Here is a 21,062-nt window from a genome sequence, read left to right as displayed (position 1 = left end):
ATTAATATAACATAAATAATGAATGGTTAGGTTAGTGATTGTTTCAGACAAGTATGTCCAGCATCTCCCCTCACCTGATGTTAGGTCCACCCGGTAGTGCCTGGCCGCCTTGGTCACGTTGACGTGAACGACGACCTTGCCGTCTTCCAGCGAAACTTCCAGCGTTCCGTCATCGAGGTTACTGAAGAGGAGGAGCCCATTTGGGTTCCACGTGCGGAACTGGAAACCAACTGACACAATGTCGAGAGCAGCCCGACCCGGCAACTGCAGGAAGCTGGTGGCATTGAAAAAGACGGGGAAGGAGTGCGTCTCCACACAGGAAAATGACAGGTTACGCTGTTTGGATGTGGGGAAAGAGATAAATAATAGTCAGAATTGCTTACATTACATCTGTGCTACAATAGTACAAAATAGTACAAAATGCAACCATTTTTTGGTTAACTGGCTACTTGATACTGTATATATTTTTCCTCCGCACTACATCATATTCTCTAAAAGTTCAGACTAAGTTATACGAGTGCATGTGCGTGGGTGCACATTTGACTCACAAAGCTTGAGGTGTCCAGCTTCTTCCTCCGGGCCAGGTCAGTAATGTTGTCACCATTGTAGTTTATGCTTTCCATGCAGCCTTTAAAGTTCTTGCGGCCTCCTCCTACGGGCTTGCCACTGTAGGGCATCCCCCCGAAGCTCAACTAGTGAGAAGACAGATGGTGAAAAAAACAACGGTTGGGTTGTGAAAAACGTCTTAATGTTCAGCCTGCCATAACACTGCAATGCAGAAAATATTACCGTTGGCAGCATACGATTACTGGCGAGAGGCTCTTATTTTCAAAATACATTTTATATATACTTCTGGTTCCGCATAGAGAGTTCTGACCTTTGGTTCTGGGTGGAGAGTAGTGACTTCGGGTTTCGGGTGGAAAGTAGTGACTTTCGGATCTGGGTGGAGATTCATGACTTTTGGCTCTGGGTGGAAAGTAGTGACTTTCGAACATGGGTGGAGAGTAGAGACTTGATTCTGGGTGGAGAGTCGGGTTCCCGGTGGACATTAGAGACTTCTGGTTCTGGGTGGAAAGTAGGGACTTTCAGCTCTGGGTGGAGAGTACATACTTTTGATTCTGTGTGGAGAGTCTGGTTCTAGGTGGAGACTAGCAACTTCTGGTTCTGGGTGGTGAGTAGCGACTTCTGGTTCCAGGTGGAGAGTCGTGACTTTTGGTTCTGGGAGGAGAGTACATACTTTTGATTCTGCGTGGAGAGTCTGGTTCTAGGTGGAGACTAGCAACTTCTGGTTCTGGGTGGAGAGTAGCGACTCCTGGTTCTGGGTGGAGAGTCTGGTTCTGGGTGGAAAGTAGCAACTTCTGGTTCCGGGTGGAGAGTTCCGTTGTAGGTGCAGAGTAGAGACTTTGAGTTCCGGGTGGAGAGTAGTGACTTCCAGTTACTGTGGACAGTTGAGACTTCGGGTTCCGGGTGGAAAGTAGAGACTTCTGGTTTTGGAAGTATAGTAGAGACTGTTTCTGGGTTGAGAGCCGCGACTTCTGGTTCCGGGTGGAGAGTAGAGACTTCAGGTTCCTGTGGAGTTGGCCGATTGAGCCACTAAAAGGTTGTGTTTTGTCGCTAAGTGGAGAGTAAACTGTTGATTCAACTCAAGTCTTCGACTCCTGTCTGGACATTTCCATAGTATGTATAGTTTGGATTGAATGAGTTAAGTACTATTCACAAATAAACCAAAATTGCTTGCATGCATGTGACTTTATGACACAACAAAATGTCCATCATTATGTTGGAAAACTATTTAAGTTCTAGTTAATAGCCATTCATTTTTATTCTGTTGGAAAGTGTCCTTATACTGTATTGGCCATCCTCAGAATTCCTTAGCTAAACTTCCCATTGACAGTTTCTGGCAAGTTTACAGAAATTTGCAGCCTAATTTTGACTATATGAGCTCTGATATGGTTCTACTATTGGATATCATTAGGTTGTCCACCTAATGTTGCTGTAGAGTGTAGGAAGTAAATCGTAAATAATTAAAGACACAACGTGACAGCTGGAGCAATGAGACAAGACAGTTAAAGAAACTGATGGGGGTTTGGAGCCCAGGGGTAGAAAGATGGATGCTAATAAAGTGACATCTTTGAGGAAGCGGGAGGTATAGTCACAAACCTCAAACAGATGGAAACTGAATTGCTCATTTTTCCACCCTTACACATAGCTTCAGTTTAACATTTGAAGGACGTGCGGTAGTCCTTCAATTAGGGCCACGGCTGGACACAAATAAAGCTGGATATTTAGTCGCGAGGCTTAAATTGTGGCGGAAGTTCCAGAATGCACGCAAACACACAGTTGTATAGATTTCCCTAAAGATCCCTTTAATTGAAGAGCTTGACTTTAATTGTCCTGCCTGGATTCTCAGTGTCCGACGTAACAGTGGGAGAGATCAGAGCTGGTAAAGGTCATACACACGCACGCACGCACGCACGCACGCACATAAACATCAATACATCCCCATGCTTATAGATTCATGCACACACAAACGGTACACAACAGCAAACACATAATCACATTACACACTTCCATACCACTTTCTAAAGAAAATCAATTTCCTCTTTTAAGTATTATTATGCAAACTCACTGCATTCCATTACTGAATGACGTTAATTATGTGAGTGTTATGGATTAGCATCATATTAGCACAGTGTAAAGCCGATATCTCATTTCCTGCATGCTATCATTTTTACTCTGTATATAAATGGAGACCATCAGTTGACGAGCAAGAACATTTGCGTGACCTAAATCCAAGATCTAGTCCAATACAGTGGAACCTCGGGTTTCGTATGCCCCGGTTTTTGCAGGATTTGACGAAAATGATTGCGGTCTTCATACGCTGTCTCACCGAACGAACTAGTCCGAGTACCAAGTATCGAGTGCCCAAACAAAGAATCAACATGTTGGTGACTCGGTCTCTGTGAAGAAAAGACAGTGGTTCTGGACACTATAGACAGATTCCAGCCAGAGAATCCATTAATCATATTTATTACGTGTGTCTGTGCTTCCCGCTGTCAATGCAGCTGTTCATTTGATGAGGTGTTCAAGCACACTGTGGTAACTGAGCGTTAGAATAGACTTTCAGACAGCATGTGCTTGTGGTGGCAGGGTGGGGGGGCTTGCAGATTCAAGGCAGTGTATTCAATTTCTTAGGAATGAGGCAATTATCAGTCATTTTTTTGCCATATTGGGCTATTTTAAGGAACAGTAGAACAAATGACTTGAAAAAAATGGCACAAAATATCCCTAGAAACCTTTTTTGGGTGTTAATTTAATCAATATTGCTTGACTGCCAATGCATATTTAGCATGTACAGTATCATACGTAAACATAGCAACAAACCTCATAATCCAAGTCGAGGTGGTCAAACTCCCCGTTGGTTCTGAAGTGCTGAGTGTGCCTGTCCAAGGTGAAGTTGACATTCCGGCGGTAGCGCTCAATCACCACAGAGTGCCAGTGGTTGTCATCCAGGAGGCTGCCCGTGGTCGCTGAGGTATGACCCACGATGGAGCCATACTGGTTACTGCCTGTAATGGACATGACAGTAACATGAGTAATTGCATGACTTGACTGCACAGTATACCATAACAACCCGTTTCCATCCCCCTAAAGCACATATGTGCAATTTTTTGTACTTTTTCTTATAAATATGTTTTTGGTTCTTTTGTTCAGTTGATGTGTTGCACACCCAGGTTGATCTGCAGCTGCAGCTTAGCCTTGCGGAGCTCCAAGGTGATGTAGTCCCCCTGCTGTCCCTCCCCGTGGAGGATCACCCCTTCGCTCTCCGATGTCTTGAACCTCAGTGCGATCACATCCTTGATGAGTTTCATCTTCTTCACCTAGACACAACACAGTTGGACAAAGCTCTGTATTGAATATAAGATGACCCCTCTTTTTCAACACCTGTTCTTGGAAAAATACTTCTTACGACAAAATGAATCTTTTCTTAAGTCACATGTCCAATAACAACCGGTCGATTGCAATAATCATTTTTTGTTTGATTTTTTTAGCTGCTCGACCATTGTTTGACTACTCTGCATTAGCATTCTCTTAAAATTAGCATCATAACGACGCCTCTGTTGTTTCATAACTTGCAAACAACCTTTGAGCCACGTTTTATTCCCAGCGATCTCACCTGCGTGTGAGAGTGTTGATTGGTGCCACCTGCTGGATTGCATGTATAAATATGTAGACCTTGACTATACTTTCTGAAATCAAATACGGGGGATATCAAATGAGTTTGTGTTGATTTGGAAGTTTAAACGAGAACATGTTTTGTTTGGTCATTACGTCTTCATATATGAGCATAATGGCAAAATGATTACACATGTAGAAAATCTTCATCGAGGCCTTTGATTAGAGGTATGACTTGATGTGGTTTGCTGCAAATCGATATTTGAACTCAGTCGATCAGCTTAAGACCCTATCCCACACTGCCGTTTAACGATTCAGTCTACCTCCGTCTAAATATTTACATTAGATGGTGTCATATGGTAGCAAATTCAAGCATTTTGGCCATGGGCGGTAGATAGAACAGCACGAGTCATGTCTAAATACGTCTGAGAAACATCTGCTTAAGTATGACTAACGTCTTCATTGAGCCCAGCTTAGGAAACATCGAACGCCTGAGTAACGTCTGTTGAAGTATGAGTATCAAAAACCAACAAAACCCATTCCTCATCACAACAGTTTTAGCTCCTGGACGGTCTGCATTGTTCATTTGGAATTTTTTAGCATCACTGTTATCTTGGAATGCTATCATTTTGGAGCACTATTAGACTTCGAGGTCCTGTGCAAGGAACTTGCAGAGTCTCATAAACGACTTAGAACATGTCATGGCTGTAAAATCGTACATTTTTTTTTTTTACCTTCTTGTCGAAATGTTGTCATGTTGCCTATGGTGCGTTCTGTGGTTGGAGGAGGATGAGCTGTCCGACTGCTCAACAGCCATAAAAGTCTAAAAACCAGTGAGATTCTGCCCAAGGAATGGTGAAAATGGCAAAAAAACCAACAACAAAAAAACCCACCAGCGTAACTACGAGAACTGACAATCACTATCCCCAGCTGGCTGTCATAAATTTTGAACATGTCCACATTTTTAGAATGGCTAGCCCCTTCTGTCAATGTCTGTAAACCAGCTGAAAAATGGAAAAAAAGCCCAAAAAATGTTGAGTTTGGAGACTGTCAGGAGTCAAAAAAGGCAGACCAATTAGCTTTGTTATTGTTTTACATTTTAGACGACTGTGACGTTAACGTTTGATAATTTGGTGTGTAAATAGCTCCAAAACTAAATAACCTATGAAGTCAAAATCAATTGTTTTGGTGCTGATGGACAACATAACCGTAACCATATTACTGTATATCGGTCACGTCAAAATAGTGCTGTAGTGTGACACACTACCTTGAAACGATACGAGATGACACCTTGTCCGTCAAAGTTGATCATGTCTGCCCCTAAAATAGACAAAAAAGGAGGAAGAGAGAAATCGTTATAAAAAAAAGACACCTAAAAAGGAAAAGGCAAAAAGTACACTACTCAAAAGGGGTACCCCTGTGTGCTGCGCAGCATCAGAAGTATCTGTTTCCAAGGGGATTCAGAACATGTGCACATAAAGGAATGACATGCACAAAGGTGGCAGACAGGCGGCGGGGATTGTCAGATGCGATTTTGTAGGAGATTTTAAAGATGAAGAGAAATAAAGTGTGGTGCTTGAAGTCGTCTAAGCTAACCACCTGTTCAAGAGGAGTGTGTGTGTGTGTGTGTGATGGGATTATAAAAAAAGACTGAATTATTTTTGAGATATTTCATGGTCAACTGTAGAGGAAACTGGAAAGGCGCTCAGGGGTGGTTATGAAATAGGGTATAGAGGGAAAATACCTGGAACAGATGGAACGCAATGTAATGCAAGTAACGTGAAGACTTCACTGGAGAAATTGATGGTTCCACTGGGAGCCAGAAGTGGTAAGAGAAAAAAAAAAAATCTATCCATATTTGTACTCTGATGTGCACCACAAATTCCACCAATCCGCATGCAGTTCTTGGTTGGCCATGTTTACTTTGCAGCCTCAACAGCTGACAGTTTTCCAATGGCTTCATGAGGTATAGCAGATTTAGCTCAGCTGTGTGATGTCAGGCGGGGAACCAAATGGAGGGTACAAACTCTAGACTCCAGAGGTTGGCAAAGACGAGCTGTCAAGTCCAGTGTGGTAGGAGATGACCTCTTGGTCTCTGTCCAGCTGACCCAGATGAACACCAGCAAGATGGCCAAAGTTTTCTGACCTTTACTCAGGAGAATATCTATTTTGGAGCCTCAAATGCGAACTCTGTACAAGAAACTTTGAAGGAAGGGAGGCTGAATTTACTGGAGATGCACACCATTTCAGCGTGTTGCAATCTTTTTCAGATTCATTACGACAATTACCAATGAACTGCCTGCCTGCATTTTGTGTTTTGAGTCCAGGTTTTCAGTATTTTCGCCATTTTATTTGGTAGATCACATTGTCTCATGGATTTTAAGGTCATGACTTCCTGTTCTTTGCTTGCCAAAACCTTGAATACAGTTTTACCCTACAAAATGAAATTGCTCTTTTTGTGTGAAAATAAAAGCTTTCGTAGTTGTCACTCACTAGCGTCCAAAGGTCTCCTGCGCACCCTGCTTTTGTTCTGTTGGGGGTTGAGAATTCTCGGTAGTGTGGAGAATGAGGAAGTATTCTTCCAAGGACGAATGGAGAGATGCGTTTGCAAGTGGAGATACATACTGTACCGGTATATGGTGTTGGAGTGTTGTAATTGAGCAGTCTGTGTACATTTGTGGTGACGCTACACTTGCCTGCGTCCACCGTCGGAGAGTTGTGACTTGCCATAATGCAGAAATGTTAATTATGGTCAAAACGTTAATGAAATTAAATTAGGTACCGTCATTTTTGTTATGTTTGACAGCTATATATATAAAAATCAAGTGACAAACGTCATAGTGCCGTGCGACTGACTCACATTATGTTCGAGATACTACAACAACGAACTTTCCCCAGTGCCAACAGTGAGTTATGTCTTATTATTGCTTATTATTTTATACTGTATTGGGTAATACAAGTATAAAGATGACTATAGGGGTGTTATATAAAGCCTATAGGGCTCTAATGTTCAAAACAGTACAGAAAATCATAAACAGGTTTTCTATGCTCCAACTACAAAAATATTCCATTTATTAATACATTCGGAAATTCACCTAGCGCTGTTGGGACTGTGATGAATGAGGGATGACTGTATATGTATATAAATTGATTTATTCTTCACGTTCCGAAAATTCTTCAATCGCAGGTACATCTTCTTTCGTCAATTTCCTTGTTGTTCTTACGCCTAAATACTGCAGTTCTGAATCTGCTTGCTTGCTTGCTTGTTTGTTACTTTCACACAGCAATGTACAATATTTGACTTCAGTTTGTTTTTATGGTTCAGTTTTGCCTAAGCATGACTTGTTTCTGATGAAAATGAATGTGAGGTCTTCTTCCTCACTCTTCTGCTGTATGTAATGATTATTTTTATTTTTGGCTGATTATTTGTTCATCCAAAAGGAAATTAGAATTTCACAGCACGCTGGATCATGACTCCTTTCTAGCTTTTCGCACCAACACACCAAAAGACACACCCTGCTGTTCTGCTTTGCCCTAGATGAGTCACAATATGCCAGTGAATTCAATTATACATACCCAAAGCTCCTAAATTAGTGTCCGCAACCAACATTTGGTAACTATGCTGGAAGCATGTATTTTACTTCCATCTGATATTCTGCCACTGTACTTTTTTATCTTTGGAAAAAGCAGTAGGGAATTAGGGAGTGAAGGAAGGATAGGATTTTACCTTGCGACTGAAAGTTGAAAACAAGCAGTACTGAGCTGTAATCATGACGACGTACGTCTGAAGGCTGGACAAAGCTAACTCTGTTGATGTGTGTTGTGCCATCGCTGAAATCCGAGTCGGACTCTTGTGTACCTGGTTGTGTACCATCACTGTCACAATGCGGAGGTGATCAGTCTGTGGCGCTGCTCAGGTGTAACGGACACCCAGGTTGCTTTGATCGCGGCCTTCAGGTCATCTGTAATTGTTGGGTCTGGTGTCTCTTATCTTCCTCTTGACAATACCCCATAAATGATCTGTGGTACAGTAACAGCGTGGTCATTGATCCAGCTTTTGGTACCTTTGGCAGTGTGGACATATGCCAATCGTAGTGGTTCTTGATGTTCCTTGAGGCTCTGACTCCTTGCGAAGCTCCCTCAAATTCTTAAATGAATCTCGAGGCTCCAGTTATTCCCTTTTGCTGGTGCACCTTTTCCTTCCACTGAACCTTTTTATGAATATGCTTCGTTACAACACTCTGTGAATAACCAGCTTCTTTAGCAATGACCTTTTGTGGCTTACCCTCTTTGTGGAAGGAGTCAATGACTGTCGTCTGGACACCTTTCAAGTCAGCTGTCTTCCTCATGACTGTGTAGCCTACTGACCCAGACTGAGAGACCATTTCAAGGCTAAAAAAAACCCTTTACAGGTGTTCTGAGTTAATTAGCTGATTTGGGTTGAATCATCTGGGCTCTCCCTTAGAGATAAGGTGAGAATCACTGTCATCCGGGAGAAACTCTGAGTAGAACCGCTGAGAGGAGCCAGATGAGGCGGCTTGGTCATCTGGTCAGGATGACGTCCGGAGGCCTCCCCGGGGAGGTGTTCAGGGCGCGTCCGACTGGTAGGAGACCTCGGGGAAGACCCAGGACACGTTGAAGAGAACATGTCTCTCAACTGGCTTGAGAACACCTCGGGTTCCGCCGGGAGGAGCTGGACAAAGTGGCGAGGAGAGAGGGAAGTCTGGGCTTCTCTGTGTTGGCTGCTGACCCCGTGACCCCACCTTGGATAAGCGGTAGAAGATGGATGGATGGATGGATGGATGGATGGATGGATGGGTTGAACTATATTGAACTTGTTTTGTAGATGTACCTGTATGTAATAATACTCTATGGAAAGTTTCCAGCAAACGCTGTCAACTTAGCAATAGATTTATGGACTTATTTTGTAGCCCCTCAGTGACTTTCTATCCAACGATAGACAAATGTAGCCATTTGGACAAACACTTGATTTCCTCAGTAAAGAAGCACCATTCCAGCCCTCAGGCGTTGTTGCTTCACACAAACGGGTTTTATGTGCAAATAGAGCCCCAGTTTGAGCCTGTAGTAGGTTTACAGGAGTTTGGTTTGTATTTAATTGGGTTAATTAAAGTTGGAAATGGCTTGGAGCTTCGATTTTGGGAATTTCATTGTGTGATTGTCTGGAATTGTTTGTTGATTTAGCGAACGTCTAACAAAGCAATTGAGGCAAAATGGAGTGCAATACTTGATTGAAACCAGCAGAGGTGCTGTCACGTCTCGTCATTCTGTTTGAAGGCGGCCCCAATGTAGTCTGCTTGTGTCCACAATGTGCACTTACAGTACATGCAGCCGTAGACTTCTATCCGAAGCCCAATCCGCCCCTCTTTGCTCCATTCCAGCGGGATGAGCCTCAGGAAGCGAGCCACGATTCCGTGCTGCAGCTCGTGGCGGATGGAGCTTTCTGAGTTGGAGTTTCCAGAGAAGGCCTAAGAACACAAAAACACACACACACACACTATGAAATTAAATACATCAAAGCTGCACGCCTACAGTCCAACTATCAAACAAGCGTCTTTGGGAGCTATGAGGTAAAAAGTATTTGTTCTGCTCGCCACTTCCTGCCCCGAGGAGGCTCGCGCTAAACATACAACCTAATTATGAGTCTATATGAGTTTTATTACGCCACAAGGAAGTCTCGCTTCAGGGGGATTTGAAGAGGAAATTGTGCCGCACATGTAAGATACTACTTGTTCTATTTCCTGCTTCAAATGGGTCCCTTAAGACTCATGGACACTTGGAGTGGGCATAGTTGACAGTCCCGTTGCCTATTAGGACTGAGTGGACTGGGCAGTTGTACCTTTAAAAGTACTTCTTAAAGTTGATACTGCACCTCAACCCACCACACTGCATATATATACACACACACACACACACACACACACACACACACGTATATACTTTTATATATATATTTTTTCTTAACAGTTGGAGCTGACTTGAGGGAATGTGGTGCCAAAATAAAAATACAAATAGAAAGCCAAATAAATACACACTTTAAATGGTAAATATGTTTAATTTTAATGAGTAGAATGTGACATCATGAATTATTTTTAAATTAATTCAACTGTGAAATATAGATTTAAATAATTATTTTTGAAATAATTTACTAATTACATGACAAACGGCTTTTTCATTTATTTAAGGACATTTGTGTTTACTTAATGGTATATTTAATTGTCCCCTTAACTTCTACAGATTTCTTATGTTTTATAGGTTTGATACTATTTTTGTCACTTTTCAATGTGCTACAGCATCATCAATAAATTGATCATGCTATTAGATAATCATAAAAAAGGCAATTAAAGGTATGAAAAAATAAATAAAATAAATATACCATGACATAATTGGCCAATAGTTTCACTCTAATTTTTAAATATATTTTGTCATGTAAGTAATTGCTAATTCACTGCATTGCACGTGAGTAAAATGACATTTTTGTCAATTTACTATGGCATCATAAACAAATAAATCAACCACAGTAAATAATGGATAAGTGAACACATTATTGTACACGTTCGTAACTTCTACAGTTATTTAATAACGGTGTTTGAGTGGTTACCATGTTGGCCACGCAGGCAGGAGATCGGGAAGACGTAGGTTCGAATCTCCCTGTGTGGAGTTTGCATGTGCGCGGGTTCTCTCCGGTTACTCCGGTTTCCTCCCACATTCCAAAAACACGCATGTTCGGTTAATTGGAGATTCTAAATGTGAGCGTGAATGGTTGTTTGTCCATATGTGCCCTGCGATTGGCTGGCGACCGGTCCAGGGTGTACCTCACCCTCTCGCCCGAAGTCAGCTGGGACAGGCTCCAGCATACCCCCGCGACCCTAATTAGGATAAACGGCACAGAAAATGGATGGATTGATATTAATTTGACATTAATATAACGCCATTTTAACCAATGTTGTACTTAATGATTTTAAAAGTCAAACACGATCTAAAAAGCTAGTTTGAAATGAATTCATGCAATAAACTTAATGACTGATCCTTGTACTGTACGTTCCCCAGAACAACACCTATACCTGCACAGGGTGAAATATGGCCAACTCATCTGCACAGGAGCAGCAATGCTCTGTTTTCCCTTGTGCCTTTCCTTCACTTTTATTTTTAATCTCTCTATTTACCCTGGAAAGGTTAACTGAGCATACAAATGCAAATGGTATATTTAGTGTCCTGCTTCACATTCTCGCAGCTGCACACGGCTCTTTAGGGAGGCACTTGTGATGTTTGATGCTGTATGTTTCGCTGAACGGTTTAAAATCTCCCTGAGAGGCACTCTGACACGTGGAAATGGCCTCACTAACATCGCCTGTTAGCGTGCGAGTGGCCTCCAGCCCCGGCGACATAAATACCCTCTTCAGTCATACGTTATATACAGTAGATTAATCTTTTTTTCAATAAGTTAAAATATCATTGCTGTTATATCGAGCAGGCGTGTTCAATGAAATTGTAAAGAGGTACACACAATCCTGTGTATAGCAAAAAATAATCTAGAGTATTTAAACAATATTTATTGTTGAAACTGAAGTGGAGTCACTAACATTAAAGAAAAATATGTTTGCATTTAAAAATAAAGAAAGGGAAAACATGTATTTATAACTTTTATAATCAATAATATTTTATATTATAATGAATACGCTTTAAAAGAGTAAATTTGTGACTTTTAAACTACATTTGCAAAAATATCTTATCCAAATACTGCTCTGTTATTAATATGCATAAAGTCGCACATCAAAGGTCAAGTAGATCTTTCACGCCATATTAAATATAACATCCATCCATCCATCCATTTACTATACCGCTTCTCCTCTCTAGGGTCACGGGGACATGCTGGGATATAACATAAATGTAAGATATAAAAACATATAAGATAGAATTTAAAAAATGGACAAGCTGGATGATGCAGACTCACTATGATTGCCCTTAAGCATAGAAAAAGATTTAAAAAAAAAAAAAGAAAAAGACACCCTTGATACTTATGTAGGCTCAACAAGGTGCATTATTGCCTTAGGCTAAGAACAAAATAACAAAAAATAAAAAAATAAATAAAAAAGGGGAGTGAATCCAAGACTACATATATTTCAATATATTTTTAAAAAATAATTACCGATAATTGTGAAAAAAAAAAAAAAACAATGTCAATCTGACCACAGAAATTCCACTCAGCACTTCATACCAGGCAAGATCCTGATATCGGTCAGATATCAGCAAAAATAAGTATCGGATTATATCAACCTGCATCTAAAATCTCCGCTGCAGCATGTCTATCTAGCAGCGGCTGGATAGAGCCCACGTGATCACAACAGGTAACGACGGGTATAATTTAATCAAATCTGCATGCAAAGAAACAAAATTAGTACAACCTGAAAATACTGGAGAAAATGTCTGCCTATTCATGCTAAAATGTCCTCCTCCTGTGAGGGACAAGAGACAATGAAGGGTAGACTCACATGCCCAGACACCAAAGGTTATCTGAATCAGGAGTCAAGCATATGGAGGACGTCTACACATACCATGCTATGCTTGCATCTGAATAATGCTAACAGACCACAAGGAATCGCTTGTAAGTGCAAATATAACACATTTTTCCAACACACAGGCAGCTAACACTTGATGTTTGTGCAGGAACTCCAGAGACCCAAATACAAGAAGTTTTAAAAAGTCAGTTTTCTATAAAGCTTTCATTGTGCTTTAAACTGAGACACGGTGTTTGCCATAGAGGCAACCAATCCCATCCGTCCAAAACCTCCTTCACTCTCTATTACATGTTTATACTCCAAAATGCCTCTGGACTTGGCGCTGCAAAACACACAGACACCCACTCAAAGTAAAAACGTCTCCATTTGTCCACACATGGCAACACATAAGTACACTGGCTGCAGAATCACCTTAAAGCCTTTTTTCCAGTATGAAAACGATTTTTTTCCTTAAAAATCGTAACTGTATATATTTACTCACAATTTGGCCGACAGGGTGCAAAAAAAAAAAAAAACATCTTTTGTCCGGCCGACTCAGGGGTAAGAAAAATAAGTTTTCATCTCAAGTCAAAAGCTCCATCCCTTCGATTGCTTCCTTTATTTCTCTATTGTGTTCCGCCCACGTCTCAGCACTTATCTGGACTTGGCTGAATGCACAGCTCAATTCAGAGACATTTCTATGTAGCGCAGAGGGCAGGGACGAGGAAAGGAATGGGATGATGAAGATGAGAAGTAAGAAAAAAAAATAAAGTCAGAGGCCTAACACCTTAGAAAAGTCTGTTTAGTGGACCATTTAATTCCCTCTGGTCCAAAGTCAAATCATTTACCGGCACCTAACAAGTAATAGGCAATTGGTGTGTGTGTGTGTGTGTGTGTGTGTGTGTGTCAACCATAAGAGTGTTGTTTAATCAAGTACTAGGACAAAATGGTGGCAATAAACGCCCTGCAGTTCATATTCTCCATCCATAAGCACAATTTTATGGGTTTGTGAACCTTTCAGCCAAAAACATTGAAAATCCATGCACATTTATTTGTATGCTAGTTCGAGGTAGTCCATTTGGAAATCCTCAAAGTTTCCCTCCCACCTCCCACCTCCCCCCCAAGATGGTAAAATGCACAGACATTAAAAAACGGAACATGCTGAGTTTTGAAATGTGAATAATTAATGAGCAAAAACTCAAAGCAGCATGAGCTGCCACAGCATTTCCAGCAATCTGACTGATTAGCTGAGGATCAGCACTTGGAAGGAAGGAAAGTCAGAATGGAGCAGTTTGGCAACAAAGAACTATGGGCCTCATTCACGAAACGTTCTCACGCACAAATGTGTTCTTAAAGCCTTCTTACGAAGATTTTTGGCATTCACGAAACGTGTTCTTAACTCACAGTTCTTAGATCTAAGAATAAATTCTACGAACACTCAGGAGGACTCTTACGCACAAGCAAAGCTTGCACTTTCAATCCGCAATCACCCTCATGATGGATTTTGCAACCTGATCCCAAAAAATGTAGTGCAAATAAAATATCCCAACAATTATTTATCATCAAAACAACTAAAATATACTCCATGGATAAATATATATTCAAATCCCAATTCACCAAAAAAAAAAAAAAGTACCTGGCTGGACGTGCGCTGCGCAGAGAGAGAATGTATAGGGACCATGTAGATTTATTTGCTGAAAGCGACGAATATTTGATGTCCCGCTTCAGGCTGTAACGGTCACAGAGGGCTTTCTTCAGATTTGCACAACACATACATACGACTGATGGGGAAATACTGGACAAGGCAGACACACAAAAGATGCACTGTTCTCACTCTCTCACACAAGCTTAAAAGGCAACTGCCCTTTTTTTTCCTTTCCCTTTTCTGTGCATTCTAAAGATATCAAAACAGCTAAAAAGAAGAATGCACGTAATGGGATGCACCAACAATGCTCCATTTACATATAATGTGATGTGCATATTAACTAAGCTACAGCGACATTGTTATTAACACGATTACGCTGAAGAACTAGATTGCTGGTGTAGTGATACCTTGCCACACTACACTGGTTAGCTACTAGCCGGCTGGCGACTAGCTTCACCACACACTTGCCCGGAGCGCGTTTGCACCGCACTCACAATGCCTCAGACCACTACCGAAAGCTACATATTGGAGCTTCCGCCACTGCTGCTGTGTTTTTGTTTTTTGGGTTTGAAAAGTTAACACTAGGTGACCAAAATATGGCAAAATACTTCCATGTGTGTGAATAGATGTGTCCCATTACGTGCATTAATTAACTGCCTCTTTTTATATCTTTACAACGCACAGAAAAGAGACACGTTTGTGGATGATGGGCAAAATTCCACAAAAAAACACAGTTTTCCTTTAACTTTCACACAAACTTAACTTTCACTTTTTATACAAAGGCCGGGCAACTGCTATACTCATTCTAGGCTCTTTGTCAATCTTCCTCATTGATTCTAGAGTCCAGCACTGTAGCAAAATATATTGCTCGTATTTCAAATACGATTGGAAGACATATAAAATGTGTGATCATTGACTACTTCTCTGAAAAACCAGCAAGAAAAGCTAAAGAAAATGAAGAACGTTTACACCACCAAATTAATAATTTTACGCTACCAAAGAGAAACTATCGGTTGCAGTCCAACATGATTCATTCGGTTAATAGGGCTCGGGCTACACAGGCTGTGTAAACTTGCTCGTGTTTGAGGGCACATTCAAACATCAACTTACTTGTTTATCAGCGTCTCAGTGCCTGTTTTCCTGTGCATGTGTAACAGCAGATACTGAAAAACAAAGACTCAAAGCTCTTTTTTTTTTTTTTTTTTGCCATTTCATTGTTGTCGCTGGACCGGTAGACTGCTCCAGAACCGGGGCCCATTGTGTGCAAACCTCCCTAACAGAGCCAGGGGAAATCAATGTGGCCTGGTCTGGTCTTTTGTTTTTATCGACAAGTGTGTGCGACAAAGGAAAAGGGAAAGCCGTAGACAAACTGTGGTGTCTGTGAAGCCATGAGGATGTTTTATTTTTTTTTAAATGGGCATGTGGCAAGAAAAGGGGACAAAGTGTGTTAATAGTGCATTTAATGGACTGCTTCTGTTCTCTAGAGATTTTTCTGGAAAGCGACATTGCTCAGTCCAGCTCTCAACGGACCTTTGGCCTCTGGACCAAACAAAGGAACATCTGCACTGTGGTGATTTGACGTTACGTTGTATTGTCAAACTTGGAACCCTTTCTTTTAAACACTTTACACACCACCCTAAACCTTGTGTGGCTTTGGATTACTTCGCCTGCTTTACGACAGATTTTACACACATTGGGGTCACAGGTGATCAGTGGGGGCCGCCGCATTAAAGCATTATTGTTCAAGGAAGGTGCATCTTTGTGTTGTTTCTTCTGCGGCTCCCCATCATGAATTCATCAGAAATAACACCTTTGTGTTTGTCAGCTCCTCCAGAACTCTCACACAAGACTTTCATGTATCACTCAAGAAGGTTTCACTAACGCTGGTAATTGACAACTGTTAGTTTCTTTTTCATTAGCACTTTTCCAGTGAAGACTCGCACATTTGTGCTGTCAAAATAAAATGTGGTGTTGTCTCTGTGAACAGAGACATAAAATAAAAATCGCAGGAAACAAGACGGCATCAGGAAAACAGACACTAGCACCCCCAAAATTAGACTCTACAATTTCTGTTGGATTGGTTGTGATGCTACACAGAAGGGCGATGTGTAACCACAGAACAAGAAATGAACCTCTGTCTGGTGTTTTACATGTTAGTATGCAGGGTGCCTCAAAAATGGTATCCAAACTTGAATTGATTGTCAAGAATTTAAGAGTCCATCATCCATAATCCTTATGTGAGACATGAACACGTCTTGGCAACACTTTACAATAAGGCACACCAAATTACAGTAGTTCATGAGGAACGAACCTCATCACAGAGGAGAAATATGATCTTAGGGGAAAATTAAAACTCACAGCGTTTCAGTATGTGGAATTAAACTATGGCATGGATTGAGTAAGGAACTCAAAAAATGTACAATAAAACGATACAAGCAGTTGATGTTTACTAAATACAAGGCAGAAGAGTCTTCATCATTACGCTGATTGTTCTGTCATGCTTGTTTTTTTATTTTTATTATTACACTGATCAAAAATATGACATGGAATGCAGGAAGTGAATAATATGTACTGTACAAGATGTGGAACGGATGCGGCGTAGGATTAAACAAGCTTTGCTTCTTCCTACTCCTTTTGGACATGTGGAACTGTGAACGGATGATTCATGAGATGTATTCCATTGTAACCTTCTTGCAAACCAAACCTACCTAACCACTACTATTACTAGTATTATTATACTATAATACAACTATTAGTTACTCATTAGATCTTCATGAGTTCCTCAGTAACTACTCTACACACGAGTTCCTCATTGGTTACTCAGTAACTAGTCTAAATTTATGTGCCTTAGTCATTAGTTGTTTTTCACTTTCATCTTTCATCACGTCAGACATGCCATGACTGACTTCATGACTTCATGCAGTGTTAAGGTAATGTAATGTAAGGTAATGTCTCGATGTTTTGTGTCATTACTGTCACCGAGTGACCAGAATACTACATATCACTTGTATTCCAATATGTCGTGACTAATGATAGACAATAGTCCACCACGAAACAGCGATCATTTATAAATTTCTGAAAAACTGCGATATAGCGAGGGAGCGATAATCGAACCTTGACATTGCGAGGGACGACTATACAAGTGTAGTTGGCTATATCGCAAAAGAAATGCTGTTCTTTAATACAATTGACAAGCCAGCATTTGAAGAAATGCTCCAAACATTTGACACAGTACGAATTGTCCGTGAGAACACAATTGGTTCCAGACGACCGTTCTTATGTCGAATTGTTCTTAAGTAGGGGAAAAGGTAATATTACCAATGATATAGGTACTACGTGTACGTGTATACATATACAGTATATGTGTATGTATGTAAATATGAGTTTGGATGCAGTAGTAATATTAAAAAGAGGATAATTAATGAAAAAAACAATAATAAAAGTGATACAGTATAATAATGCGTAATGATAAATGTTATTTACCTTTGAAGAGGAGTGGCCGAGCATACGTCGTTGTGGTGGAGTTTGAGGAGGAGTTATTGAAAAAAAGGACAAATCGTCATCATCGTTAGACTCTTCTAAAAGAGGAAGTGTTCTGTGGGTGGTGTAGAATTAAGCAGGCCTATTAACTCTTCATAAACTTTAATCACACGCTCTGTGCGGGTTGTATCATTTAGCTTTCCATTTAGCTTTATCTCCCCAGCGTCTAACTCTTCCTCTGTTGGTCTCATTAGCTCTAAGGCTGCATTAGCAGTGTCACAGTGCCCTCTACTGGTCAAGCATGTACAGTAGCAGTATAAATACTGATGAGCGACTACCAGGCAAAATCAAATAAAATATAGACCAGTCGGCTTGTGTTCGTATCCGCGGGTGTTCGTAAGTTGGGGACCTAGTGTACATACATGTCACAACTGCCATTTCCACAACTTTGAAAGATGATATATTAAAGGAGGCATGATGATGGTTTATTATTAGTATTTATTATTATTATATATTAAAATAACAGGGCTTTATTTGATCTGAAAAAATGTTGACAGTAATATTGTTCAGCCTCGGTTTGTGGGACAATAAACATTTCAAAACGCACCTGCATTCTTTTGTGACTCGGTTAAATAAAAACGTTTGTCCGATTTTTTCATTGTACTTTTCTTAAAATGAATGTAAAAATCTTGTCTCATTCTGGTGGGCCCAATCCCGTGCATCGTCTCGTCTCGTGAGTTGGGTATCTCGTGACACCCTACTCTTCGTACGTGTACAGTTAGGTAACTGTGACTTACAACATGGCCGGTACAGTTAATAAGGGGCTTAGGTCGAAAAAATTCACTGATGTTGCCTTATTTATTTTGTTTGGAAACTTCAAGCATCACAGAATGGATTGCGTTTGGCTTTGGAGGTTCCACTGTCGCTCATTAATAAGTTTGGCAAAGGCTGCCCCAGAATATCTACTAATTTGGTCAACTTTAACTTCATTAGGTTTCCACATACAAAACTTTAAATTGCATGCCTGTGGCGCTGCAAGGGGAAATTCACATGTTTGTTTTACTGGTGCATACAAAGTAGCGCAAATGAGCCCCCTGTCTGTGACTCCAGATGCTTGCTTCTTTCATTATTTTCCCTTTTTGCTTTCTTCATTGTAAATATAGCTCATTAACAAGGTGACTGGAGTTAACGTCAGCCGACACAAAGACTGGAAACAAAAAGATCATGACCAATAACCAAGTCAACTAAAATAACATTTCCCTACTAATCAACAAGACATATTAGACTTAATAGATTCACAAGAAGAATACAATTAAATACTATTGGCATCTATACAATTTGGAAAGCTGCACATTTCTGTGTGGAACTAACATCTGTGTCAGAATGTATGAAACCCTGGACGAGTACAATCAAGGGGAATTCTAAAGTGGGCTCATTCAACACGTCACACATTGACGCAGCATGAGAGAAACATATTCCATTAGAGGTATTAAAGGAAAATGCCTTACTTCCCCCTTCACATAACAAGCACTTTCATTGAAAACTGCATATTTACAATCCAAAGGCAAAACTGTAATAACTCCAGACCGCGGACATACTGAGCTGGCAAGCTGGTCGCTGATGACATGCACCGATACAGATACTGAAAAACCCGATGAAACTGAACTCATTTTATGCCAATATCGACCGACCCACCTCTGATATATGAAAGAGTTGGAAAGTGAAAGCAAAAGGCTTGAGCTGGAAGCTATGCATCTTCATCTCAGGGCTGTTGAGCTGGAGAGATGGTCACCTCCAGCCTCCACCCCCGTGTCAGCTGATACAAGCTTTGCTGGGTTTGATACAAGCATTGAGAAAGGAGTAGATTATCAATCATTAAACAAAACTGTGCTGCAGGCCTTGAACTGGTGCCTGAGGCTCATTGGCAGAAATTTTGAGTGATAAAAACTACAAAGCAAACATAAGTTTGCAGGGGAAAGTAAATCAAACCCTTAACTACGAAAAACAAAACATTGTACCTTCCTCGCTCCACAAACCAGGAAAAACAAGAATTATAGAAAGTAAGGCTCTCACCACTATATTGTATTTACACACCAGTTGTATAAACAATTGCGTGGCCGGGTGGGACGAGCCCCACTTGACCTCGATAGACAAAGAAAACAAGGACAATCAATTACACACACACACACACACACACACACACACACACACACACACACACACACACACACACACCTTACCACCACAGTTGTATACATTTTTTGCCATTCATTTTATTTTGAGCCACTGCTGTGAATGAATATGCTGATATTTATGATATGGAATTTTCATCTCTGTTCCTTAAATTTGCCAAAAATGCAACGCTAAAGAAAAAGCGACACGTGTTCCTAACGACAAAAATGCCATTGAAAAATTCAATTTTTGATCCCACGTTTATCTTAACAGAAACTAATGCAACCCTTTATCTTAAGATTTCAATTTGGACGACTTGGCTTTCAGTTTTTATTTTCTATATTTGTCCACCAGTGGGGGCTACTTTGTCCCATTCAAAGCATGCAACAAAATTTCACACTGCGTTCGTCCCTCGCCACTTCGCGGTTTGAATTTCACAGCTTCACTCTATCATGGTCTTTCACAAATGGATTAATTCATAAATCATGCTGTTTCGTGATTCACTTTGGCCTATCGTCATATTTAAGGATATTTATAAAAATGGCTAAATGAACTAAATTACAACTATAAGGCATATTGTGATATGTAGCATTCACAAAGTGTTAGTTAGTACTGTTGTGGTAAGGTTTGGTGAGACACAAACACACACACACAAACAAACCAGTTAATTATGTGAGGTTGGGTGAGGGGAATCGGATAGCAGCTGTATTCGTGACGCATGAGAGTTTGGTTTTGTTTCGTTTTATTGACATTAATATGGAGATAGTTGTCTGTGCACCACTTGGTGAAATGCATGACTGTGTTCTGATAGTCCAGGGTGGATTGGTTGTTAGAGAGAAGTGCAAGGATGGCTGTATTGCTTGAGTATTTCAAATATGTTGTGGTGGGTGAAATGCTGAGGCAGTCATTGGTGTAGAGTATGTACAGGAATGGGCTCAACACACATCCCTGTGGAACCCCAGTTTAGATGGTGAGCACAGGGGATGTGGTTGGGCCCACCCGTAGTGCTTGCAGTCTGCCGGTGAGTATGGTGTGGGTGAGGTAGATGGGGGGGTGTAGCTTCTGGATCAACA

The 21,062-nt window shown here is 40.8% G+C and overlaps 1 protein-coding gene across 5 annotated transcripts in view; it reads right to left on the bottom strand.

The window, feature by feature from the left end:
* Window positions 1-21,062, bottom strand: part of cntnap2a (contactin associated protein 2a) — a 297,333-nt gene that overhangs the window by 149,878 nt on the left and 126,393 nt on the right. For all 5 annotated transcript variants that reach the window (XM_054765349.1, XM_054765351.1, XM_054765353.1 and 2 more), the window contains 6 exons: window positions 9,515-9,662; window positions 5,444-5,496; window positions 3,731-3,881; window positions 3,385-3,569; window positions 549-692; window positions 75-336 (listed from right to left, as the gene is read on the bottom strand). In XM_054765349.1, the coding sequence (XP_054621324.1) occupies window positions 75-336; window positions 549-692; window positions 3,385-3,569; window positions 3,731-3,881; window positions 5,444-5,496; window positions 9,515-9,662 (943 nt within the window). The remainder of the gene's footprint in view (window positions 1-74; window positions 337-548; window positions 693-3,384; window positions 3,570-3,730; window positions 3,882-5,443; window positions 5,497-9,514; window positions 9,663-21,062) is intronic.

The sequence above is a fragment of the Dunckerocampus dactyliophorus genome, chromosome 21, assembly GCF_027744805.1.
Source record: "Dunckerocampus dactyliophorus isolate RoL2022-P2 chromosome 21, RoL_Ddac_1.1, whole genome shotgun sequence".
NCBI classification, from domain to species: Eukaryota; Metazoa; Chordata; class Actinopteri; order Syngnathiformes; family Syngnathidae; genus Dunckerocampus; species Dunckerocampus dactyliophorus.
This window is presented reverse-complemented; position numbering and strand designations above follow the sequence as displayed.